Source organism: Girardinichthys multiradiatus, chromosome 4 (assembly GCF_021462225.1).
Source record: "Girardinichthys multiradiatus isolate DD_20200921_A chromosome 4, DD_fGirMul_XY1, whole genome shotgun sequence".
In the NCBI taxonomy this organism is placed as follows: domain Eukaryota; kingdom Metazoa; phylum Chordata; class Actinopteri; order Cyprinodontiformes; family Goodeidae; genus Girardinichthys; species Girardinichthys multiradiatus.
The window spans coordinates 10208717-10235203 of NC_061797.1; the positions used below are offsets into that span (position 1 = coordinate 10208717).

The 26487-nt window shown below is 41.8% G+C and overlaps 2 protein-coding genes across 3 annotated transcripts in view; both read left to right on the plus strand.

Annotated features, from left to right (window-relative positions):
* The window catches only part of LOC124866783 (neuropilin and tolloid-like protein 2), a 32457-nt gene extending 24362 nt beyond the window's left edge, over positions 1–8095 (plus strand). For both annotated transcript variants that reach the window (XM_047362730.1, XM_047362731.1), the window contains exons 8-10: positions 2131–2244; positions 4592–4722; positions 6290–8095. In XM_047362730.1, the coding sequence (XP_047218686.1) occupies positions 2131–2244; positions 4592–4722; positions 6290–7027 (983 nt within the window). In that variant the 3' untranslated portion in view covers positions 7028–8095. The remainder of the gene's footprint in view (positions 1–2130; positions 2245–4591; positions 4723–6289) is intronic.
* A 3267-nt stretch (positions 8096–11362) lies between these two features.
* Positions 11363–23633, plus strand: dnaja2a (DnaJ heat shock protein family (Hsp40) member A2a). The gene is made up of 9 exons (XM_047363745.1): positions 11363–11551; positions 12755–12814; positions 19443–19672; positions 19751–19831; positions 19914–20047; positions 20171–20367; positions 20547–20691; positions 20935–21062; positions 22714–23633. Exons 1-9 carry the CDS (start codon positions 11474–11476, stop codon positions 22900–22902), a joined length of 1242 nt encoding a protein of 413 aa, XP_047219701.1. The 5' UTR covers positions 11363–11473; the 3' UTR covers positions 22903–23633.
* Positions 23634–26487: the final 2854 nt, after the last annotated feature.

The window sequence follows — 26487 nt, forward strand, 5'->3', positions numbered from 1 at the left end:
TTCCCTTCGTACTTCATCACCTTCAATATGCTCCTACAAGATTTAAGCCAGACTTTATCAAACATACACACAGGTACACTACAGTACAGCTTGTAGAGTTGTCCATTGTGTGGTAAAAGGTTGAGGTGCCGCAGACCTGCTTTAAGAGTCCACATGTTTAAATTTAAAAGTGCTGAAGAGTTAATGGAAGCGACCCCATCTGTGGGCTCAGTGAGACGCAGATGTGAATCACATCTAGCACACACGTGATCTCTCATATGCCACCTCATCTACATGTCCTTTTGTCAAAGCTGTTTAACCCAGAGGCAGAGAAAGCATGAAGGGAGAGGCGACCTTTACCACAGTGAACCTCAGAGTACGGGTGAAGCTGGTAGAGCAAACCAGTCTGCTTGAACTTTGATAAAGACTCTCAGAATTAGCTGCTGATGTAAGAAAGTAGTGTTGAAAGATTGTTCTTGGTAGGTGGAGAAATGAATGAACCTGCAGAGACAGAGGCTGAATATATAGTGATGGTGCTGGTGGGTGTAAGAGCACAATTTTTGCTAATAGATTGTCAAGTTACTATATACTATATCTCAATACATCACAGAAAAAAACTCAAATTGTCACACCTCCTAATATTCATGCAAATCTTCCAAGACATGGCCGTCCACCTAAACTGGCAAGCTGGGCAATGAGAGTGCTTATCAGTGCTAATCAGAGAGGCATCCAAGAGTCACTTGGTAAATCTGGAAGAGTGGCAAAGATCCGCAGCTAAGGTGAGAGAATCTGTTGACAAGAACGCAAAAGGAACTCGTATTTGAGGTTTGCAAAAAGCCATCTAGGGAAGACAGCAAATGTGTTAAAGAATGTGCTCTGATCAGACAAGAAAATCAAGCATTTTGTGCCTACAGAAAACTAACACGGCACATTGCCCTGAACACACCATCTCCACCATAGTAGTGGCAGCATCATGCTGTGGGAATGCTTTTCTTCAGCAGGGACAGGGAGGTTGGTCAGGCCTGATGGGAAGGTGGACAGAGATAAATACAGGACAATGCTGGAAGAAAACATGTTGGAGGTTGCAAGCATGTGAGACTGAGGTAGAGGTTTACCTTCCAACAGAATGGCAACCCCTCAACATCCAGCTAGAGCTACAATGAACAGAGTTGATTTATTATTATGTATTGATCTCATTATGGTGCAAAAGGAAAGCAACAAAACCATAGTTAAAAATGTCTGATGTTAATGAATACCCAAGCCAGACCTGACCCAATAGAAATGCATTAAGCCAGCACCATCCCAGAGGCCAGAGTGTTCTGTACAAGTACCTCAGTTCCTCCATCGGGAGGTACTTTACCTGAATTACATTTCACTTGTTGCAGCTGACATGTTTCAGGCTCTTTTCTCAAGAAAATGAGACAAGAACAGGTAATGAACCATTGTTCCAGTCAGTTTTACACACCATCCAACATAAAAAATGTGTAATTGGTTACAAAGTAAATGATCCTGCTTCTGAGCCAGATTCCACCTCACCTGTTTTTAGCTCAGCTGATGTCTGTGCAAATACAGCCATCCTCCAGAAGCCCTCCAACTCTCCCTCCTGAACCTCAGCCAGCATCGACTGTCAGTCATCTGTGTCTCTGCCATCCCAGCATTCCAACTCTAACGGCGACTTTAATGAGGTCCCTCTCACTGCACCCGACGGACCAGCAGTACCTCATCATGTGCATTTCTACCAGCTCTGCCTTTCTTCTCATCTTTTCCATAGCCCTCCTCTGAAATTGCCATGAGTCTCCCTGCTATTCTCCACTCACTCTCCTCTCCCTGATTGACGTGATGGTTGCGGTTTACGCATGCTGCCATCCCCTCCCTTCATCCACCCCCTGATATTCCTTCTGCGGGAAATGACGATGTATGGCTTTATGTGCACAGTCTTCTTTAGACCTTGAGCATTTCTTCAAATAATATAACATTTGCCGTTAATTACAGGCCCCAGGAGATTTATACTGCTAAAGTATTCTTCTGTAAGTGTTAATGTTGTTTTTTTTTCTCCTCAAAATATCTCCTGGTTCTTTTCACACAGTAGCAATCTTTTATTCAGATTTATTCCGCTAAATTCCATTTTCTCTGTTTGTCTCTTGCCTGCAGCTCCCTGTACAGCCAATACGTTCTTCTGCCACAGCAACATGTGTATTAACAACACCCTGGTGTGCAATGGGATTCAGAACTGTGTCTATCCATGGGATGAAAATCACTGCAAAGGTGACCATTCAAACGTTTCACGTTGATGCTGTGCTCGGTTGTGATTTACCTAGCACAATTTTATGTCTACAGTGCTGTAAAAAGCTTTGCCCTCTTACAGATTTCTTCTGTATTTGCATTTTGTCAGATTAAATGTTTCAGATGATCAAGCTGATTTTAATGTTAAACAAATCTAACCTGAGTGAACACATGTCGTTTGTGGAAAAAGTAATCCAACCCCTGAATTGAATTGTGAATGAAATGTGATTTACTACATTTTGTGGAGAGATGAGTTGATGCCCCAATCAGACCTGATTACTGCAAGACCGGTAGAATTAAAAAAGTCTTTTAAATAAAACCTGTCTGACAACATGAAGTGGGCTAAACGATCTCAACACTTCATGCCCTGATCTAAAGACATTCAGGAACAGATGAGAAACAAACTCATTGACCTCTATCAGCGTGGAGGTGGTTCCAAAGCCATTTCCATAGCTTTGAGACTCCAGTGAACCACAGTGAGAGCCATTATGCACAAATAGAGAAAACATGGAACAGTGGTGAATATTCCCAGGAATGGCAGATTAACCAAAATTACCCCAAAAGCGTATCGACTCATCCAGGAGGGCACATAAGAACCCAGACTAACATCTAAAGCACTGCAGACCTCATCAGTGTTCATGATTCAACCGGAACACAAAGAAACTGAGTAAAAATGGCATCTATGGGAGAATTTAAAGCAAAAATCACCACTGGCCAGAAAGAACACAAAGGCCCGTCTCACATTTACCAAAAAACATCCTAATCACCAAGCCTGAACGCTAAATGTTTTGTGGAGTGATGAGATAAAAGTGGAACTTTTTGGAAGGCGTGCATATATCTGGCATAATAAAAACCATTTCAGAAAAATAGTTTCATTCTGACAGGCAGACATGGTGGTGGTAGTGTGATGATCTGGGGCTGCTTTGCTGCTTCAGGACCTGGATGACTTGTTCTGTTAGATGGAACCATGAATTCTGCTCTCTATCAGAAAATCCTGAAGGAGAGTGTCCAGCCATCAGTCGGTGATTTGCAGTTCAAGTTCGCTTGGGTTACAGGCAGCAAAACAACGACCCAAAAGACTACAGCAAGTGCATCTCTGTATTGGTAAAGAAAATAATAATATGAATGTTTTGGAGAGTCTTGTTAAAGTCTGGACTGAAATCCAGCTAAGATGCTGTGGCATGACCAACGAAAGCAGCCGTTCATCAAGTTACTTTGAAAACATTTTACTTAAATACTAATAAAGTTTGCAGCGTAAAATGCTAGTCAAATAAAAGTAAAACGTACCTCACTGAAATTTTAAGTAAAAGTTACCTATTTACTCTTTTATGAGCAAAAGACAGTCTCTCTTGTGCATTTCATATAGGAAAAGAGTAGGTATTTTTGTCAAACGGGTTTTATTTAAAGGAGCACCTTCATAAATGAGGTCCAAGAAAAATGAGCATAGTTTCTCACTAAACTCTAAAAGCTTTTTTCTTACCTCCAGGTGCTGTGTTGGTTCCATGTTGAGTTTTTAATTGCAGATTGTTTAATCTCTTTAGATAAATTGAGTTTAATAAAGTTGTTGCCTTCCTTGTACTCATAGTTAAACTGGTCCCTTAGGTATGGCCATGGATTTTCTTCTTTTTCTTGGAGGTCGACTTTAACTGTACCTGATGGGTTTTTATAGTGCTTCTAGTGTCTGATTGATGTGCCTCCATGCCTCTATCTGATTACTAACCAATTTTTATTTTTACCAGGATGTCAAATATAACAGTGTAAAATACTTAAATAAAATGTACTAGAGTAAAAGTAAAAATTCTGCTTTTGTTATGTACAGACAAATTGAACTTAATTACAGTAACACAACTAAATGTAATTCATTACTTTCCACCTCTGCTTGCTTTAAGTCAGAAAATCTTTGCTGCACTTTCCTGGAGGGTTTTCTTTTTTATCTCTCAACTTTTCAGTGCCACCTTTACGTTTCTTAGTTTGTTCTCACTGCTCCATCTTCATTGCCAATGTGAACTGCACCTCAGAAGCTATTTGTTTTCGTAGGCCGGGCTTAAGGGACACGTTCTTTTGATCTCTGCTGTTCACTGTCAGCCGGCCCAGTACCGCTCGTTCATGTGTTGTTCATGCGCTCGCCACTGTTGCCATAGATGGTTGCAAAAGCAGTAATTAGGTTATCTTTGTTTCATATTGTATTTGATGATCTAAAACATTTAAGTGGGACAAAAAAGCAAATGGAAAATCTGTAAGGAGACAAATACCTTCTCACAGCCCTTCATGGTTCTATACTTACATTTTTCTACTCTCTCTTGTTTTTATTTCTCTCACCCTCCTGCAGAGAACCGTTCCAAGGGACTTTTCCATCAGATTACTAAGACCCACGGCACTGTTATTGGAGTTTCTTCAGGCATAGTTCTTGTTCTTCTTATTATTTCCATTTTGGTCCAAATGAAGCAGCCCAGAAAAAAGGTGAGTCATTGTTTTGTTTGGTCCAATGGTAAAGTTATGAAGGTTTCACATAGAATAAATGGAAATGATGTAAGGATGACAGACCAGCTGAAGGTGAAGTGTAGCTTTATAGAAGGCTATTATAAAAAGTGCATCCTTGTATTTGACACCAGATCCATTATGATCCCTTCATTCAAACAGAACCTCTGTGTGTTGTCAAGGTTTATTTTTTCTACTTTCTTGCAGGACTTTTTTGAAGCAAGGTTTGGTGAAGTTATTATCAGTAATAGTTTCCTTAACTCTAGTTCAAAGATGCCATATTGCAGTGAGTTTGTGGAAAAGGAAGAAATCCTCAGAGCATTATAACACTCACAAACAGACCCACAATTTAAGCTGATTTTAGCAAGTTAAAACAACTCAAACTGAGAATGTTCATAGCCATGGGATGCTAATGAATATTTAACACTTACATCTGTGTTTATTGCTTTATTGCAATATGATGGAATGATTCACTCCTTAAGTAAAAATAAAAGCATTGATTGAAGTTACATAAGCATCAGATCAAACAAATATTACATGTAAGCCTTTACAGTTTAGCTTTGTATTCATTTAAAATATATTGTTAGAGTAAAAAAAAACATTGGTTTCCTTTTGACCATCATTACATCCTGATATTTGCAGTTATAAAATGAAAACTTGGCCCTTAGTTTCTGTCCAGGACAGAGTGGTGCTTTCTGTGCACCCCCTCCCCAGAGGATGAAGGTCTTTCCTCATCCTCAGCGTGACTCCTGGCCTTGGTGGACCATCCTTAGCATGCCCAAAGCAGATTGCATGATAGAGAGTTATTAACCTGTAGATTATACTCTAAAAATTGATTTCTCAGATAATTTTTGTGGGGACCGCCCAAATTCACTATACTATCAGGCATTCTTTCCTGAAAGTTTAGAAGATTTATTTTTTATGACTTTGCTGCCACTAGCGCACTGGACTCTGCTGCATTCTTGTTTCAACTCCTGTGTCGTAATTACCAGCAGCTTTCAGGAGACAATAAATAGTTCAAGCTAACTGCATGCTGAAAAAAGCAACAGGTTTTAATAATTAGTCGCATTTTTCCCTTTCTTTAGTCACATAACGATTTATTTAAAAATCTGTATCTTTTCAATGCATAATGTTTCATTTTAAATGTGGACAGACAGAATCAGTGCAGAGAGACGTTTGCTAAGCAGTGTAATTTAAGGTGGTTTTATCTCCAAGGTGAGGGCTTTGTGAATTAGACGGACATTAAAAGTCATGCGTTTTGCGAACAAGCACAGTAATTATTTAGATCCATCTCTTACAGTTTTTTTCAATAACACAATAGATTTAAATCTTCAGTCGTATCTGTTCAAAACTTAAAAACCATAAAAACCATCTTCTAGGCTGTCAGATCTGATTGGCCATCATCATACTGTGATGTTAATCTTTGCTGTATTCTGACTTGTTAGCAAGTCAAATAATATTTTTAAAGTAGGCATTTTAGGGTATTTATGCTATATGTCTTAAATGGTTCCATATCCAAAGCTGTAATAGTCTGGATGTTCTTTGTAAGGTTGTGGCTCGGCGACCTGGTGTCTTCAACAAGGCTGGATTCCAGGAGGTGTTCGACCCACCACACTACGAGCTCTTCTCTCTTCGTGATAAGGAGATGTCCTCAGACTTAGGCGACCTCTCCGAGGAGTTGGACAGCTTCCATAAGGTGCGTCGCTCCTCCACCATGTCCCGCTGTGTCCACGAGCACCATTGTGGATCCCAAGGCTCTGTGGCTGCTGCTGGCGGCAGCATGAAGCACAGCAGAACCACCCTGAGCTCCATGGAGCTGTCCTACCACAACGACTTCTCCAAGCCGCCTCCCATGAAGACTTTCAACTCCAGTTCCACCTACAAGAAGAGCTGCTACGGCTACAAGCAGCACTCACAGACTCATGACTGCGACCAGCAGGTCATCGAGGACCGTGTAACTGAGGAGATTCCGTGCGAGATTTATGGCCGTGGCGCGGTGGGACTGGGAGGAGGACCAACTGGTGGAGGAGCGATGGGGGGAGGCGGTGCATCAGGAATTGCTGGAGGAGGGATCGGAGGAGCGGTTGGGATTACAGGAGGGGTGTCCATGGCTGGCGGGATGGGCATGGTAGGTGGAGTGAGTATGGCAGGGCCCAGCGGGATAGCTGGAGGTATTGGTGCTGGGATGCCAGGTGCCTGTGGGACCCTCAGTGTTCGTGGCAACAGCGCTCGCAACAGTACCACTATAGTCGACCCACAGCAGCGCTCCATCTCCATGGACTTCTAGATGCAGAGAGGGATATAGGAAAAGCAGACCTTGCATTTCTTTTATAGAATAAAGGCAAAACAAATGGAAAAAGTCCATCATAAACAGACCTCCCCTCCTTCTTCCTACACCTCTCGTCTTCAAGTAACTTTTTGTTTTTTGGGGTTAACACTTGAGGACCTCTCTGAAACTCACATGAAGCCTTTGGGAGAATGGAAGATAGGACATTAGGTAACATAAGGATCGACAAACTACTCATTTTTTGTTACTGAGGGACTTCACATGAAGACAACATAACGACATTCTGTCTCTTCACTTGTCTTACACTCATTTAATCTCTACTTCCTCCTGAGACTTCTTGGAAAACGCCCTTGCATGCAGACCTAGACTCAGAAGAGATCTAACCGGACTGAGACATGCTACAGGCAGACTGTCACATTTATTCACCTGCCATGCACAAATATATGATATATGATCTATTGTGCATCTTCTAATAATTTATTTCCTTTTATTTGTCGTTTTGGTCAGTGTACCGTACTGTTCAAACCAGAATATATCCAGCCTCATGGTGATGCTTGGCTTTTTACTCTATCATTTGTTAAAATTGTTGCTCTGGGGATTTATCAGTGGCGCAAAACTGATTGATTGATTAAATATAATATTTACAATGTTATATCAATATAATAATGATGTAGTTTCCATGGTTACCTCACACAAACAGGGGATACATGTCACTCTCTCCTCAGGATGAGCACATGAAGAGACTGTCCTGTTTGGTTAAGAAATGTAGGAGAAGAGATTACTTCTGGTCTGTGAGGTTACTGATGTAGGAGGCTTCAGACCATTAATGATCGTATATGGAAGATGAAGTTCTTAGATGTGAGACTGAGTTTAAATAGCAACAATCCTAAACCCTGCATCTTTAATAGGAGAAAATTTCATTTTTGTCTCTTTCTCCACAACCCGAGTGTGTAAAATAAGCACAAGCGTTCTCCCTGAGTGACAGATGTAGCCTGTATTAGACTCACTTATGATTTTAACCACTTGTTGTATAATTTTGTTTTGTTGAATTAAATGAGAGCTTACTCACATGCTTGAGCGAATCTTTTCTTTTTACTGTAAACAAGAAACATAAAGACAACACAGTCCACGCGCTGGAAATGGCTCGTCAAGGTGAGATACACATTGTGACAAGCAAAAAACTGCCTACGCCAAATGTTTTTCGCTTTGCTGTGCTGAATGTTAACACGCGAATGTGCTCCAGGGATAATTTATTCACTGAATTGTCTGAACCTGGTTGAATGCGCAGGATTCAGGGCTGACAAATTCCAGTTCCACTTATGAACAAAATAAATTGAGATAGCGCACATCCTCCCAACTGTCACACATTTGAATGAATCCTCCCAGCTTTTCCCCACTGTGTCTCTCTTCCATGCACACACTCCCCTCACCCCTCCCTGCGCTGCCATGATGCATTTGTCCCGGCCGAGGCTTGGGGCGTCCTTTTTAAAACATGTGACCTTCAAATAAGGCCGCTGTGCGTTTGACTCTGGTGATGTGGTCGTCTGCCTCTCAGGAGTCTCCACATGTTATAAATATTTCATAATAACCACTATTATAGGCTTGGATAAAAATATTAGTAAGCAATATCTTTTACAAGTTAAAATCAGTAATCATTGAGAATAAACATAGACATCAATATAACCAGGATCAGGTGAAACCGGGCTTCTTCCATAACTTCTAGTTGTACCAGCCGTGTTATCGGTTAACATGGTTATCTGGTGATTTCCATCATAGGACATTCAATGGGTAAAACATATTCAAGACGCCATTCTTTTGTGTTTTTACATCTGTAAAGGTTGCTTGAACAGCGGGCAGAGACACATTAGATCAAATAAAGACTCTGTGGTGGTACGACAGCACCACCAGGAGGCAGACTGCTGCTCACCTCTGGATGAAAGCTTGCATGAAGGTAAAGTCCATCTTGTAGATATTAAGTACATTTTTGCTAAACTACTCTCATATGAGGAAAATAACATTCCTACTAAAAGATCAGAGAGAAATAACTACATTAATATTATTTTTCAAAAAATCAGTCATTTCATCTTGTCAAAACTCATGTTCATTCTTAATCTGCTATATACTCAGGGAGCTAGAAATCTCTCAGTATGCTGTGTGTTGTTTTAACAGTTATGCTGTTGTTCAATGTGTCCGTCCATCTGTCCATCCATCCATCCATGCATCCATCCATGCATCCATCCATCCATCCATCCATCCATCCATGCATCCATCCATCCATCCATCCATCCATCCATCCATCCATCCATGCATCCATCCATCCATCCATCCATCCCTGCATCCATCCATCCGTGCATCCATCCATCCATCCATCCATCCATCCATCCATCCATCCATGCATCCATCCATCCATCCATCCATCCATGCATCCATCCATCCATCCATCCATCCATCCATGCATCCATCCATCCATCCATCCATGCATCCATCCATCCATCCATGCATCCATCCATCCATCCATCCATCCATCCATGCATCCATCCATCCATCCATCCTTTCATCCATCCATCCATCCATCCATCCATCCATCCATCCATCCATCCATCCATGCATCCATCCATCCATCCATCCATCCCTGCATCCATCCATCCGTGCATCCATCCATCCATCCATCCATCCATCCATCCATCCATCCATGCATCCATCCATCCATCCATCCATCCATGCATCCATCCATCCATCCATGCATCCATCCATCCATCCATCCATCCATCCATGCATCCATCCATCCATCCATGCATCCATCCATCCATCCATCCATGCATCCATCCATCCATCCATCCATCCATCCATGCATCCATCCATCCATCCATCCTTTCATCCATCCATCCACCCACAGGTAACAGGTCTAGGAAGGAAACAGACTTTAGCACTCCCAATGGCACTCCTGGGCCAGAAAAGATATTCAGTTCCTTTAGCAAGCTCTGAGTCACCCCTAGGGTCTCCTCCCAGTGGGATGTGTCCAGAACAAGCTTCAAAGGGCAGCACCCAGAAGGCATACTTATCTCAAGCTCATTCGTGCCATCTGGAATTTTGTTCTTCAGTGATGATCCATATTCATTGACCACAGGTAAGAACTGGAACATCGAGGGACTGGGAAGTTAAGAGCTTTGCTCTTTTGTTTCACTCTTTCTTCACCCTCCCAGGCCATGCTTGTTCAGTCTTTTTCTAACTTGGATACAGTCATGGACTTTAACAGTGAGGAAGTGAGTCTGTGGAATTTGAAATGAAGCGTTGTTTTTGTAATTTGTGCATAGTTTCACAGAGGATTCAAACTTGTTGATTTTCAGCAACTTGATTTTCAACTACTGGCAAATTTCTTGAAATGTCTGCCTGTTATTAGTTGAAAGTCCAGACAAATGCTTTCAGAGCTACAGATGTTTACTTGGGAGAGTTTTATATTTAGTTGTATGCCACCGTGTGAGGTTTGCATGTTCTTCCTGTGCATTTGTTGGATCTATCTGGGTACTCCCAGATAGATGTCTTGTCTTTGGATGTCTTCATTCCAACATCCAAAGACATGCATGTTAGACTAATTGAGATTTGTAAATGTTCCTTAGTTGTGAGTTTTTACAAACATGGTTTTTTTTTCCTGTGAGTCTTTGCATTGCAATGTAATGGACTGGCAATCTTGCCCAATGACCACTGAAAATAGGCACCAACCCCACCCCCAGCAACCACCGCAAATCTGCAAGGATATGCGGATAAAGACAATGGATCAATGAATTTAGCCACAAAACTGGATGAAGCAGAAAAACATTATTTAGAAGTCATTTTACAGTCTGATTGGGTTAAGTGTTATGAAAATATCCTTAAATACTGTTTATAACAGTAATACTATTGATGATCAGTATAAGCTGGATTTTACTCCACCCACCTTCTTTGGAGGCTTTTCACACTTAAAAGCTCTGTTAATTGGAAGGTGTCAATTATGCTGCATATAAAATGAGTCTAGAACAGAATATACATATTTATTGAACAGATCCCAAAGAAAACATGACTATGCATCAGCCTCTTGCACATTGTGACTGATCATTACCCAATGTGAATTAAATTTAGAGTAAGGTAACTGAAAACAAAAATATTTCACTCCATTGAAATTAAAATAAAAACAAACAAGAAATAACCATAGGGCTTATTTGTAGAAATAAATTTGACACCTGTAAAAATCTCTTGTTTTTTGCTCGTTATTTGTGGCTTCCAGGAATTTTGTCTCATAATGTGGCACCTAAGCTGTCATGATGCACTCTGGCCGTAGGGGGGCAGCAGTGTACACAAAGACACTTCAACATCCCGGAAACTGACGCACAATTCGGGCAAAACATTTTCCACCGGCTCCGTCTCTTTGTCCATCCTCCTCCGTGTAGAAGCAACATCCACAACACCACCATGGCCAATGTTGCCGATACAAGACTCTATGACATTCTTGGAGTTTCACCGTCCGCAACTGAAAATGAGCTGAAGAAGGTAATTAAGCATAAAAACCCATAATAGACGAAAAAGAAACAGCTACGCGGTAAAATTTTGACTAAAAAAATAATAATTTCTTGATTCAGGAAATGGTTTGCTAAGCTAATTGTAGCTGGGAAGTAGCCTAGCATGCTAAAGTTGCTAGCGTGTTAAATATGACGATGCGGCTATAACCTTTAACCATTATATATTCTTTAAATTCCGGGCAGATAAGTAAACATTTAGTTGCATCCAGGCTGATTGTAGTAGTCGTTAGAGAGCTGAGCCATTTAGTCTAAAGCTGTAATATGTAAACTTTTGTGTTTCTTGTGCTGATGGAACTGTTGACCTCACGTTAGCCTTAGCTTAAATATCGGTGGCGTTTTAGTTACCACAGTTTGTTAAAACACTGTAATAATCATTTGCTACTTTGTTCCCTCAAGGGTTATACACTTTAACACTGCACTAGTATAGACTATATTAGGGGTGTAATAAGAGCTGTTGTTTTGTTTCAATAAGTTTATCTCTTAGTTTTGGGGTTAACCAGCGGGACAGCAGCTTATAGCTTAATGACGTATCTTAATTAACTGATTAACCAATTACTAGCTTTGGAGTCACTTCTTATTGTGCACTGAGATAAATTTCTTAACATGTGACAGAGCTCCGATCCGCTGGCGTGATATGTCATGGCAAAAGCGTTCCTACATGCAAGCTAACTAGCATGGCTATGACGAAGATGTTTGTTTCCGGCTTTGAACATTCAGTTATCGCGTAAATGTTGCCAAGTTGTTCTATCACTTATTCTTATGTATATTTTGTTAGTAAATGTACCTGTTGCCACCACAGTAGAGCTGTGTTTTAGGTGTTAGCATGGGAGGCTAATTAGCAAGTTCTGGTTTTCGTTAGCAATAAAGTTGTCAGGTCCCTTTTTTTAACTAAACGGTGAATCATTGTGTAATTAAGTAAATAAAAGCCGATCAACAAATTACGCTGTTCTTAACTGGTAAAGAAACGGATAGTTGTTCTGAAAGCATATTACCGTGGATGTAGCTTCAGGTTCGCCGGCTGAAACATTTGGGTGTCTATGCAAGCAGCAGTGACTGCGTAAACCGTGAGCCAGCTTCCTTCAGGTGTTCCTTGGTTATGGAAAGGTCACACAGTTTATGAAGTGTGAACAGTAAACGCAATGGGAAAGAAGCTATTTTGTCTTTGTCGTTCCAGGCATACCGGAAACTGGCAAAAGAGTATCACCCTGACAAGAACCCAGATGCTGGTGACAAGGTAAACACTTGATGGATTCCTTCCTTACTTGAGAGGACAGTCTTTCCGCACTCATGTAAAACAACACGGCAAAAAAAATATATATATATAGAATATCATGAAAGTTTCGGGGGGGTTTTTGTCAATTATTTCAGAAAGTGAAACTCTTATATACAGCGGGGAGAACCAGTATTTGATACACTGCTGATTTTGCAGGTTGTCCCACTTGCAAAGCACGTAGAGCTCTATAATTGCTATCATAGGTTCTCTTTAACTGTGAGTGACTGAATCTAAAACAAAATCCAGAAAATCACACTGTGATTTTTAAGTAATTAATTTGCATTTTATTGACATCAGTATTTGATCACCTGACATCCAGTAAGAATCCTGGCTCTCATGGGCCTCTTAGATCTTCTTTAAGAAGCCCTCCCATTCTCCACTGATTACCTGTATTAACTGCACCTATTTGAACTCGTTATCTGTATAAAACACACCTGTCCACACACTCAATCAAACAAACTCCAACCTCTCTACAATGGCCAAGACCAGAGAGCTGTAAGGACATAAGGGATAAAATAGTTGACCTGTACTAACTAGGCTGGGATGGGCTGCAGGAAAATAGCCAAGCAGCTCGGTGAGAAGGCAACAACTGTTGGCGCAATTATAAGAAAATGGAAGAAGTTCAAGATGATAGTCAATCTCCCTCGATCTGGTGCTCCATGCAAGATCTCACCTCGTGGTGCATCAATGATCATGAGGAAGGTGAGGTGATCAAGCCAGAACTACACGGCAGGATCTAGTCAATGACCTGAAGAGAGCTGGGATCACAGTCTCAAAGAAGCCCATTAGTAACATACTATGCTGCCATGGATTCAAATCCAAGGTCCCCCTGCTCAACCCAGCACATGTCCAGGCCTGTCTGAAGTTTGCCATTGACCATCTTGATGGTCCAGAAGAGTATTGGGAGAAGGTCATGTGGTCTGAGACAAAAATAGAGCTTTTTCGTCTAAACTCTACTCGCCATGTTTGGCGGAAGAAGAAGGATGAGAACAACCCTAAGAACACCATCCCTACCGTGAAGCATGGAGATGAAAACATCATTCTTTGGGCATGCTTTTCTGCAAAGGGGACAGGACGACTGCACCGTATTGAGGAGACGATGGATGGGCCCATGTATTAGGAGATCTTAGCCAACAACCTGCCCTCAGTAAGGGCATTGAAGATGGTTCGTGGCTGGGTCTTCCAGCAGGACAATGACTAGAGGCACACAGCCAGGGCAACTAAGGAATGGCTCCATAAGAAGCATCTCAAGGTCCTGGAGTGGTCTAGCCAGTCTCCAGACCTGAACCCAATCGAAAATGTTTGGAGGGATTTGAAAGTCCGAATTGCCCAGCAATTCCAAAAATCAGTGTCTCAGAAAATTAAAATATTAAGATCAATAAAATAAAGGATTTATACAAATGTCAGACTTCTGAAAAATATGTTCCTATCTATGCACTGAATACTTGGTTGGGCTTCTTTTTGCATGATTTACTGCATCAATGGAGGCGATCAGCTTGTGCTCCTGCTGAAGGGTTATGGAAGCACAGGTTGCAGCCTCCATGTCCTCTGTTGTTGGGTCTGGTGTTTCTCATCTTCCTCCCTGCAGTCCTGCTGGAAAAGGAAATCAGCATCTCCACAAAGCTTGTCAGCAGAAGGAAGCATGAAGTGCTCTGAAGTTTCCTGGTAGATAGCTGCATTGATTGTGGATTTCAGAAAACTCAGTGGACCTACACCAGCAGATGACATGGTACCCTAAATCATCACTGACTGTGGAAACGTCACACTGAACTACAGCGTGGATTCTGTGCCTCTCCACTCTTCCTCCAGGCTCTGGGACCTTGATTTCCAGATGAAATGCAGAATTTACTTTAATCTGAAATCAGGACTTTGGACCACTGAGCTACAGTCCAGTTCTTCTTCTCTTTAGTCTAGGTGAGACACTTTTAGTGTTGTCTCTGTGTCAGGAGTGGCTTGACATGAGGAATGTGACATTCATAGCCCATGTGTAGATTCGTCTGCGTAGTGCCTCTTGATTCTCTGACTCCAGCCTCAGTCCACTCCTTGTGAAGTTCCCCTAATTTCTTGAATATATTTTGCTTTACAATCCTTAAGGCTGCAGGTTATTGTTGCTTGTGGTGCACCTTTTCCTACCACACTTTTTCCTTCCACTCTACTGTCTATGAATCTGCATGGATACAGCACCCTGTGAACAACCACTTCTGTAGCAAGGACCGTTGTGACTTATCTTCCTTGTGGAGGGTGTGAATAACTGCTGACTGGACATCTGTCCATAACCCACACAGAGAGACCATATCGAGGCTCTGGAAACCTTTTCAGGTGTTTTGAGTTAATTAGCTAAGTTTGAGTGTGACAAATAATTTGAGTTTTCAATATTTAACTTTTTCACAATATTCAAATTTTCTCAGACACTGAATTTTGGGTTTTCATTCTGTGTAAGCCACAATCATCAAAATGATTAGAAGTAAAGGCTTGACATTGTTCACGCTATATTCAATAAATCCAAGTAATGAGTTTCAATTTCTGAATTGAGTGACAAAAATTCATTTTGAGCTGTACTTGTATTTTAAACTATCGTGTATTTATTCCTTTAGTATTTTTAGGAATTTGAGAGATGATCATACAAACACCCAAATCACACTTATAATTTACTTGGATATCATTCTCTACAGATTTCATATACCATCCTTTTCTTATTTTGATTCTTTTGCTCATTTGGGCCAACTGACTCTTATGGATTAAGGCAGATTAAATCAAATCAAAATAACTCTAAGCGACCTCCTGGTGATGAATATTGGTGTCGAGATAACCACATTTTCTTACGGTAGATTATGAACAGAGTGTAAAAAACACTTTGAAATGACAGTTGTGTACAATGTATCCCTTTGCTGGGTACAAACTGATGTCGTCACCAAACATCTCACTGTCGACGACACATTTTGTCTGACTTTTTTTGTTATAGACCAAAACTACAAAGATAACCTGGTTAGGGCGACTCAGCCAGCAAGCTGTCTTTGTTCTTTAAAGTGAGATTCCTTTGAAGAGTTTTTCCTCAACTCTGCTTCCCAGGCTCACTCAGAACAAGTTTATTTTTTCTCCATTTTGGATGCAGAAAACAACAGCATCCAAAAACAGCCACAGTAACACTAGTCAGAGAACCACAAGTAACTTGCCTCTTTTAGCTGTGGCTAGATTTGGGCTTAGTGTAGATTATTAATGTAAAATGTTTTAATCTGAGGGAGTTTTAACCATCTAAAGCAAAGCTATTTCTAAATGACCAAACCAAGACTATACAGGTCCTTCTCAAAATATTAGCATATTGTGATAAAGTTCATTATTTTCCATAATGTAATGATGAAAATTTAACATTCATATATTTTAGATTCATTGCACACTAACTGAAATATTTCAGGTCTTTTATTGTCTTAATACGGATGATTTTGGCATACAGCTCATGAAAACCCAAAATTCCTATCTCACAAAATTAGCATATTTCATCGACCAATAAAAGAAAAGTGTTTTTAAGACAAAAAACGTCAACCTTCAAATAATCATGTACAGTTATGCACTCAATACTTGGTCGGAAATCCTTTGGCAGAAATGACTGCTTCAATGCGGCGTGGCATGGAGGCAATCAGCCTGTGGCACTGCTGAGGTCTTATGGAGGCCCAGGATGCTTCGATAGCGGCCTTTAGCTCATCCAGAGTGTTGGGTCTTGAGTCTCTCAACGTTCTCTTCACAATATCCCACAGATTCTCTATGGGGTTCAGGTCAGGAGAGTTGGCAGGCCAATTGAGCACAGTGATACCATGGTCAGTAAACCATTTACCAGTGGTTTTGGCACTGTGAGCAGGTGCCAGGTCGTGCTGAAAAATGAAATCTTCATCTCCATAAAGCTTTTCAGCAGATGGAAGCATGAAGTGCTCCAAAATCTCCTGATAGCTAGCTGCATTGACCCTGCCCTTGATAAAACACAGTGGACCAACACCAGCAGCTGACACGGCACCCCAGACCATCACTGACTGTGGGTACTTGACACTGGACTTCTGGCATTTTGACATTTCCTTCTCCCCAATCTTCCTCCAGACTCTGGCACCTTGATTTCCGAATGACATGCAGAATTTGCTTTCATCCAAAAAAGTACTTTGGACCACTGAGCAACAGTCCAGTGCTGCTTCTCTGTAGCCCAGGTCTGGGGAATGCGGCACCTGTAGCCCATTTCCTGCACACGCCTGTGCACGGTGGCTCTGGATGTTTCTACTCCAGACTCAGTCCACTGCTTCCGCAGGTCCCCCAAGGTCTGGAATCGGCCCTTCTCCACAATCTTCCTCAGGGTCCGGTCACCTCTTCTCGTTGTGCAGCGTTTTCTGCCACACTTTTTCCTTCCCACAGACTTCCCACTGAGGTGCCTTGATACAGCACTCTGGGAACAGCCTATTCGTTCAGAAATTTCTTTCTGTGTCTTACCCTCTTGCTTGAGGGTGTCAATAGTGGCCTTCTGGACAGCAGTCAGGTCGGCAGTCTTACCCATGATTGGGGTTTTGAGTGATGAACCAGGCTGGGAGTTTTAAAGGCCTCAGGAATCTTTTGCAGGTGTTTAGAGTTAACTCGTTGATTCAGATGATTAGGTTCATAGCTCGTTTAGAGACCCTTTTAATGATATGCTAATTTTGTGAGATAGGAATTTTGGGTTTTCATGAGCTGTATGCCAAAATCATCCGTATTAAGACAATAAAAGACCTGAAATATTTCAGTTAATGTGCAATGAATCTAAAATATATGAATGTTAAATTTTCATCATGACATTATGGAAAATAATGAACTTTATCACAATATGCTAATATTTTGAGAAGGACCTGTACAGTATTCTTTGAGTGCTTTGTCTGCAACCGATAATCACTTGAAGAAGGTAAGTGAGCAGTGGAGGGCATCACCTTTACCCTCTTGCAAGGCCCTTGGAGATGTTTGGAGTTGTTATTCAAGGATTTTTATTCTCATGCCAGCTCACATTACATTGACTTGTTAAGGTACGAAGTTCGAACTCAGGTCCCGGTTAAGAAGCCTAATACTTAAGTAAAACGAAAACGAAGTTCAAACGTTCAAAGCTAAATCTTATAAACAACAATCTGTGAAAATATAAGCGGAGAAGAGCTATATGTATATGTGTATATATATATATATATATATATATATATATATATATATATATATATATATATATATATATATATATATATATATATAATAACTTTGGTGGGTGAAGTGTTAACTGCAAGTCAGTGTGTAGTGAAGAAAGAGAGGGAGAGAGAGGGGCAGAATGAAATGAGAGTCTACAGAGTGGTTCGAGTTCAGCAGTCTGACAGCTTCAGGAAAGAAGCTGTTTCTGAGCCTGGTGGTCTTGCTCTGAATGCTCCTCAGTTGCCTGCCTGAGAGGAGGTGCTGAAACTGTCTGTGTGCAGGATGGGTGGAGTCCATCATGATGCAGAGGGCCCTCCCCCTACATCATGATGTGTAGAGTTCAGAGGTGGTGGGAAGACTGCTCCCCACAGTCCTCTGTGCAGCCTTTACTACTCTCTGCAGAGGCTTCCTCTTAGCAGCAGTGCAGCTGCTGTGCCATACAGTGATTCAGGTGCAGAGGATACTCTTCATCGCACAGTGGTAGAAATATCCTTGCTGACAATCAAACCACCAGCCCATCATAGACTGTTTCAGCACATGCCATATTCTATGTACATATGTTCTCTTTTTCTGTAAGCGTTTTTAAACTTTGTGTCTATAACCTACAGGTGTATCTTTTGAGCCGGGTCTCAGTAAAATATCATTATGGTGACATAATGGCAATAAAGAATCTTGAAGTAGAGACGCTTGTGAGCCTTCCTGACCAGATGGGAAGTGTTGGCACTCCAGGTGAGGTCATTGGATATGTGCACACCCAGGTACCTGAAGCTGGGGACCACTTCCACAGCTGCTCCTCTGATGTGCAGGGGAGGGAGAGGCACTTGTCCCCGCTGAAATCCACCACCATGTTGCAATACTGCCCTGTGGCCCTGTTTCCAAAGGGAGGGCATCATTCTCTGCTTCATTATGTCACAGTACATGTTGGCGTTCATGGTTCCCTCAGTGAACTGTAATTCCCCACAGCTGGCAGCACTCAGGCAGTCCCAAACCATGACACTCCCACCATCATGTTTGACTGTAGGCAAAACACACTTGTCATGGTGCTCCTTACCTGACTTAATAAGTTTGTTTTGGTCTCATCAGACCATAGGACATGGTTCCAGTATGGTCAGAGCACTGACAACCACCCCCCCACCCCAGCTTTGTGTTGAGTTATTTTGAGGGAACAGCAGATTAACACTGTTATACAAGCTGTACACTGACTGCTGACACTCAAAGAATCATATTTCTGGCATTGTCCCATGAAAATATATAATAAATAAATATATAATAAAATATTTACTCACTTTTGTGAGATACTGTATATTATGGATCCTAATTTGGTATTTTTCTTTATGGAGAATTTCGAGGTACTGATCTCATCACGTTCTTGTATTATTTACTAAGTGTTTATGTATTTTTCTTTATCTAGTTTAAAGAGATCAGCTTTGCTTATGAGGTTCTAACGAACCCCGAAAAGAAGGAGCTGTACGATCGGTATGGAGAACAAGGTTTGCGGGAAGGAGGCGGAGGTGGCCCTGGGATGGACGACATCTTCTCCCACATCTTTGGTGGTGGACTCTTTAGTTTCATGGGTGGACAAGGAAGCCGCTCCAGAAATGGGGGTCGAAGGAGAGGCGAGGACATGGTCCATCCACTCAAGTGGGTTAAATATACTTACATCATTTAGTTGTATCTTGTTTTACAACAAGGTTTCTAAATATCTCACTTACACTTCAGAGTCTCACTGGATGACCTTTACAATGGGAAAACAACAAAACTACAACTTAGCAAGAATGTACTGTGTAGCGCTTGCAATGGGTAAGTTATTCATTGTTCAGCCACTGTTACTGTTCTTACTGTCTGCGAGTAACTTCTTTTATTGACGTATCCATCTCTGCAGACAAGGAGGCAAGACGGGCGCTGTACAGAAATGTACGCCGTGTAGAGGGCGTGGCATGCGCATCATGATCAGACAGCTGGCCCCAGGGATGGTCCAACAGATGCAGTCTGTGTGTACTGATTGTAATGGTGAAGGTGAGAACCACAGTGGTACATTTATTCTGGGAGATAGTTCTGTAGTTTAGTCTATGGCTCACACTGTAGCATTTTTCCTAGAACCGTGATTAAAGTCTCTTCCGTGTAATTAATCCACTCCAGGTGAAGTTATCAGCGAGAAAGACCGGTGTAAAAAATGTGAAGGCAAAAAGGTTGTGAAGGAGGTGAAAATTCTAGAGGTACACGTAGACAAAGGCATGAAGCACGGGCAGAAAATTACCTTTGGAGGAGAAGCTGATCAGGCACCTGCCGTTGAGCCTGGAGATATAGTTCTTGTTCTGCAGGAAAAAGAGCATGAGGTTGGTGAAAAAACATGATCACATGGGAGTTTCTCCTGAGGTGTCGTTCAGTTCAAAGTTCACAAACGTGAGCTTTGCTCATAAGCATGTTCCTGCACGACACTGCTAATGTGTGCCAAAGAAAGACCTGCTTCTGTGGGTTTTGTGCTTACGACACCTTCATGTCTTCTGTTTTTCAGACTTTTAGACGAGAAGGAAACGACCTCTTTATGACCCATAAGATTGGGCTGGTGGAGGCGCTGTGTGGCTTCCAGTTTATGCTAAAGCATTTAGATGGAAGACAGATTGTTGTCAAGTACCCTGCAGGAAAAGTCATTGAACCAGGTCAGTTTCTAACCTCTTCTTTTGTTCTTGCTCTGCAAGCAAGATTAGCTAAAACCTTTTGAAAGGTTTTTTAACTCTGTTTTGAGAGGCCAAAAGTTTACAGTTGAACATCGGAAAAAGCTGTGGCGTCGTGTAACTATAAATGACAATTTTCAGTATTTCTAAAAGTTTAAATATGCAGACATGGTTCTAACATGTGTTCCTCTACTGTGTCATGAATATTAAATCTTGTTTTCGTTCCAGGCTCAGTCAGGGTGGTGCGGGGAGAGGGCATGCCACAGTACAGAAACCCTTTTGAGAAAGGAGATTTGTTTGTCAAGTTTGATGTCCAGTTTCCTGAAAACAACTGGATCAGCCCAGAGAAACTGTTGGTATGACCATTTCATCTTTTATCAATACATCATTCTTTGTCATATTTGAGAGCTAGAAATAATCAGAAAATCCTCTTCTTATTTCTTACGATTAGTTTATTGGGGTTTCCTGTGTTGGTCATTATTAAAACCCTAATCCCCACACTGTTTTTCTATACATATTTGATTCAGATGACTGAAGTACCTCCTAAGCATGACTACACGACAAATTCATTATGCCTGCCCATCCAATGACGCCATGGCAGAAAGTGTAGGAATTTGTCACCAGAAATATAGGAAAGTGGTGTGCTCGACTATGAAGCTGCGGGCAGTGCGTTTGGAATCTGCCCTGCTCACAGCCCGACTATGTTCTGCATTTAGGGTCAGCAGTAGCCTGTTTAGTGACCTATTCAAACTGGTCAAACCTTCAGGGTCTTGGGGACCAGAATTTGGACGCTGATATCTTGTTCTTAAACTCCTTCATTTCTCTCACAGGAACAAAGGGTTCAAAGTTGACCCCAACATAATTTTGATAGATTTCTTTTTCTTTTTTTTTTTTTTTTGTTTAGTTTTACCTCTAAATTTGAATCATTTCTGATTGTTAGTTTACTCATTTAAACCTTTTCTGTCCCACATAGCATTTGATCTCAGCCACATTAATAGAGCACAATATTCAAACAAAGTATTGGAATTATTGTTCAAGTAATCTAATAGTTGCCAAATTATGAGGCTGATTAGTTTTGATAAGTCACTCCTGTCATTTTCTTACAGATGCTTTGTGTACATACTGTATACCCTACTAAAACACTACCACAAGGTGGCGGTAATGCACCAAGCCGTTTCCCGGCTGCTTTCGTAGTTGTCCAAACAAGAGTGGCCTGCTGTTTTCTTCTATTTTATGTCTCCTTATTTACTGAGGATTTAGCTGGCAGATGGTGCTACACAATATCAGTTAACACATTAATAATATTGTAAAGGACTGTTTGGATTGCAATATTGGTTATTTTAGTTTGTCATTAATACACACAGTTTGGATGCCAATAGTATCTTGAGCTTATTGGATGGAGTAGGTTCCCACACCAGACACAGATAGCAGTGCAATGAGAGGCTAAAGTTCAGAGTGTCAGGAGCAATAATATTACAATCCAGTTAATATTGTATATCCGTACTATTTAATTATTCATTTACTTGGGACAGACTGCTGTTCTCAGGGATTACAGCTTGAATAAACACTCAGTCAAAATTCAGTGAAACAACTGCCACATTTCTCATGTTTTAACATTTGTTTTTGCTAATTGTTTGTGAAAACATAAATAGTTGCTATAAGCTAATGGAGAGTTTCAGTTGTCGGGATCGCATGCCACATTTAATTATTGCAGTGACCACCATCACAAATAGTTATATTATGTCATAAATATCCAGAATAACAGATGTCAGCCATCGTTTCGACACTTAGCAACAATCAGATCCTGATGTGCCTCTTTGGTACTTAATCAAATAACCTTCACAAGAAAACATTTCCTATTAAATTTTATAGTTATTAAAAAAAATCCTGCATGATTATCAAGCTAGGTTTTGTTCCTCAAAGCATTATTTTAGATTTGAAAGTGTAACAGCTCTTCTCCATGAACTTATTTAAAGCTGCCCTCTCACCACTGTTTTCCCTCTGCAGGAGCTGGAGGACATGCTGCCATCACGGTCGGAGCCACCCATCATCACCGGGGACACGGAGGAGGTGGACCTGCAGGATTATGATGCCAGCCAAGGCTCATCATCTGGCGGCCGCAGAGAGGCGTACAACGACAGCTCTGACGACGAAAGCGGTCACCGCGGACCAGACGTGCAATGTGCCCATCAGTAATCTCCTATCTGAAAGGCCTTGGTAGTTCCTCAGACACAGAACATTGTGCACCTTGTAATTGTTAATGTTATTTACTCAAGTGCTGAATCATTTGATCTTTGTCTGAGGAACTCACATGATGGGGTAGCCAGACTATTACACGGCACCAAGATAAACATGAAGATGTATAGAAATAAGATGCCCCGCCCACTTATCTTCATCTCCCCTCCTGTCCTTATGCTCCTCTGTCAGATCCTCTCATTTAATGAGAGCATCAGAAGACAAGATGAAACAAAAGCTTCTTGATTGCAGAGTGTGACTTTTTGTTTTGAAAGTATTTACATTAATTTAAGAACTAACCAGACAAAGCAGCTGAACAATGTGACATCATGAATATTTGTCATTGATTCATGGACTCATCTAGTCAGCAACATCTGTAGGTGTCGTTTCTGATTTTTACACTTTTGTTTGTTTTGTTTTATGTTCATTTTCTTCCTATACATTTTAATTCCAAGAGAAATGTGGTTGTGTATATCATTAAAGCAGTATCGGCTGCTACAGCCTGGTGTGATTTTTGAAAAAATCATTAGTGAAATGAGAAAAAAAATGCTGTAGTCAGTTTTTTTTTTTTTTTTTGCTAAGACCATGTGCATGTCAAAAGCTTTGGTTCTTGCACTTACCAAACAATGAGTAAAGCAGCACTCTTCCTAAGAAATGTCTATGGAGTTGTTGAATAAACTGTTGAAATATCACGTTTGGTGCCTTTTCACTGGAAAATGATGTTCTTTATAGCTTGTAAATGAGATTTTTTTTATTGTAACTACAAGCTAATTGTAAAGATTTTTCTGAACACCTTCATTGATTGGACACTTTTTGGCTGTCATAGTTCCGCTTTAGATCTGCTCTTGGGGCATTCACAAGCAACTTACGGGGTCTTCTCTAGAAGTGTAAATATAGAAACATAGGATTTCTGACATTTAGATAAAGTGATACTCTAACACGGGTCAGCAACCTGCGGCTCCAGAGCCGAAAGTGGCTCTTTGGACCTTCCTCAATGGCTTTTAATAACTGGCTAAATATGAAAAAGAACAAACTTTTTTTTTTATTAAGATATAACCAATGCAGGTTTTAGCAGTTTTTTTAATTGAATAATTGAACCGCCACTTTAATGTGGTGGAGAGGTTTGAGTGCTCGAATGATCCTAGAGGCTATGTTCTCCGGGGTTTAAATGTCCCTGGTAAGAGTCTCCCATAGCAAACAGGGTCTGAGTGAAGGGTCAGGCAAAGAACAGTTCAGACACCTTCATAAGGACCACTAAAACAAGGTGCGTGATGTTGCCCGGTACGGTGGGGTTGGGACTCATTGGCGAGCGCCTGGCGGCCGGGTTACTCCTCACAGGGCCTTTCCGGACCAAGCCTGAACAAGAGAAGCAAGGCCATTCTCCAGTGGGCCCACCACCTGCAGGTGGGACCATGAGGGACTGGTGCAAAGAGGATCGGGCAGCAAATGAAGGGGGAGACCTCTACAACCCAATCACTGGATGCTTAAACTGGCTCTAGGGACTTGAAATGTCACTTTGCTCGGGGGGAAGGAGCCTGAGCTTGTGTGGTAGGTCGAGAGATATCTGCTAGAAATAGTTGGGCTCAACTCCACGCACAGCGTGGGCTCTGGAACCCAGCTCCTTGAGAGGGGCTGGACTCTCTTTTACTCTGCAGTGGCACGTGGGGAGAGGCGAAGGGCTGGGGTGGGTTTGCTTGTCACCCCCCAGCTCAGCTGTATCACATTGGGGTTTACCCCAGTGGGTGAGAGTGTCCCATCCCTGCGCCTTCGGGTCGGGGAGAGGTCTCTGACAGTCGTTTCGGCCTACGGACCAAGCTGGGGTGTTGAGTGCAACTTTGGGGGGCTGATCCAACTTTGATGTAATGTCCTTAAAACAAGTCAAAATGAGGCTCAGTATTGTGTGTGGCCTCCATGTGTCTGTATGACCTCCCTACAACTCCTGGACATCCTCCTGATGAGACAGTGGATGGTCTCCTGAAGGATCTCCTCCCAGACCTGGACTAAAGCATCCACCAACTCCTGGACAGTCTGTGGTGCAACGTGACGTTGGTGGATGGAGCGAGACATGATGTTCCAGATGTGCTCCATAGCTTCAATGTCTTCATTGAGGTCTAGCATTGTCCTGCATTAGGAGGAGCCCAGGGCCAACCGCACCACCATATAGTCTCACAAGGGGTCTGAGGATCTCATCTCGGTACCTAATGGCAGTCAGGCTACCTCTGGCGAGCACATGGAAAGAAATGCCACCCCACACCATTACTGACCCTCTGCCAAACCAGTCATGCTGAAGGATGTTGCAGGCAGCAGATCTCTCTCCACGGTGTCTCCAGACTCTGTCACGTCTGTCACATGTTCTCAGTGTGAACCTGCTTTCATCTGTGAAGACCACAGGGTACCAGTGGTGAATTTGCCAATCCTGGTGTTCTCTGGTAAATGCCAAGCGTCCTGCATGGTGTTGGGCTGTGAGCACAACATTTGTGGACGTCGGGCCCTCATACCATCTTCATGGAGTCGGTTTCTAACCGTTTGTGCAGACACATACACATTTGTGGCCTGCTGGAGGTGATTTTGCAGGGTTCTGGCAGTGCTCCTCCTGTTCCTCCTTGCACAAAGGTGGAGGTAGCGGTCCTGCTGCTGGGTTGTTGCCCTCCTACAGCCTCCTCCACGTCTCCTGGTGTACTGGCCTGTCTCCTGGTAGCGCCTCCAGGTTCTGGACACTACGCTGACAGACACAGGGAACCTTCTTGCCACAGCTCACATTGATGTTCCATCCTGGATGAGCTGCACTACCTGAGCCACTTGTGTGGGTTGTAGAATCCGTCTCATGCTACCACGAGTGTGAAAGCACCACCAACATTCAAAAGTGACCAAAACATCAGCCAGAAAGCATAGATACTGAGAAGTGGTCTGTGGTCCCCACCTGCAGAACCACTCCTTTATTGAGTGTTTCTTGCTAATCGCCAAAGATTTCCCCCTATTCTATTTGTACAACATGAGAAATTAATTATCAATCAGTGTTGCTTCCTAAGTGGACAGTTTGATTTCACAGACGTTTGATTTACTTGGAGTTATATTGTGTTGTTTAAGTGTTCTCTTTATTTTTTTTAGCAGTGTATGTAGGCAAGGTATGCCAATCTGATTTGTATGCTGTTTGGACAGAACACCTGTTGTAGAACATTGGACCAGCTATACACCCATACTGTAGATATGAATCAAAATTGTATTTTTTTCAAAAAGTCATGTAACATTTGCAGCTTTAAATGGGTTTTATTTAGCTGGACTAGGTGCCAAAATGGCTCTTCAGGTTGCAAAAGTTGCAGACTCCTAATCTAACATATTTAAAGTGCGCTCCTAATTTAGGCGATTATCGCAAAGAGCAACACAAACAAAAACCCAAAAAGTTTTGTTTTTAAGAAAACTACAATATTCCTTATGACCAATAAAAACACGATTTTTATTACAGAAAGGTTGGTCTGGGCTCGTTTTGCATGACTTGGTGTAGAGATCAGCCTTTGGCTCTACTGAGGTGCAGACGTTCAGGTTGCT

Coding starts and splice junctions, on each gene's coding strand:
- dnaja2a (XM_047363745.1), top strand. CDS start 11,474: ATGGCCAATGTTGCCGATACAAGACTCTATGACATTCTTGGAGTTTCA. Junction 12,815..19,442: donor ACCCAGATGCTGGTGACAAG/GTAAACACTTGA, acceptor TTCTTTATCTAG/TTTAAAGAGATCAGCTTTGC. Junction 21,063..22,713: donor TCAGCCCAGAGAAACTGTTG/GTATGACCATTT, acceptor TTCCCTCTGCAG/GAGCTGGAGGACATGCTGCC.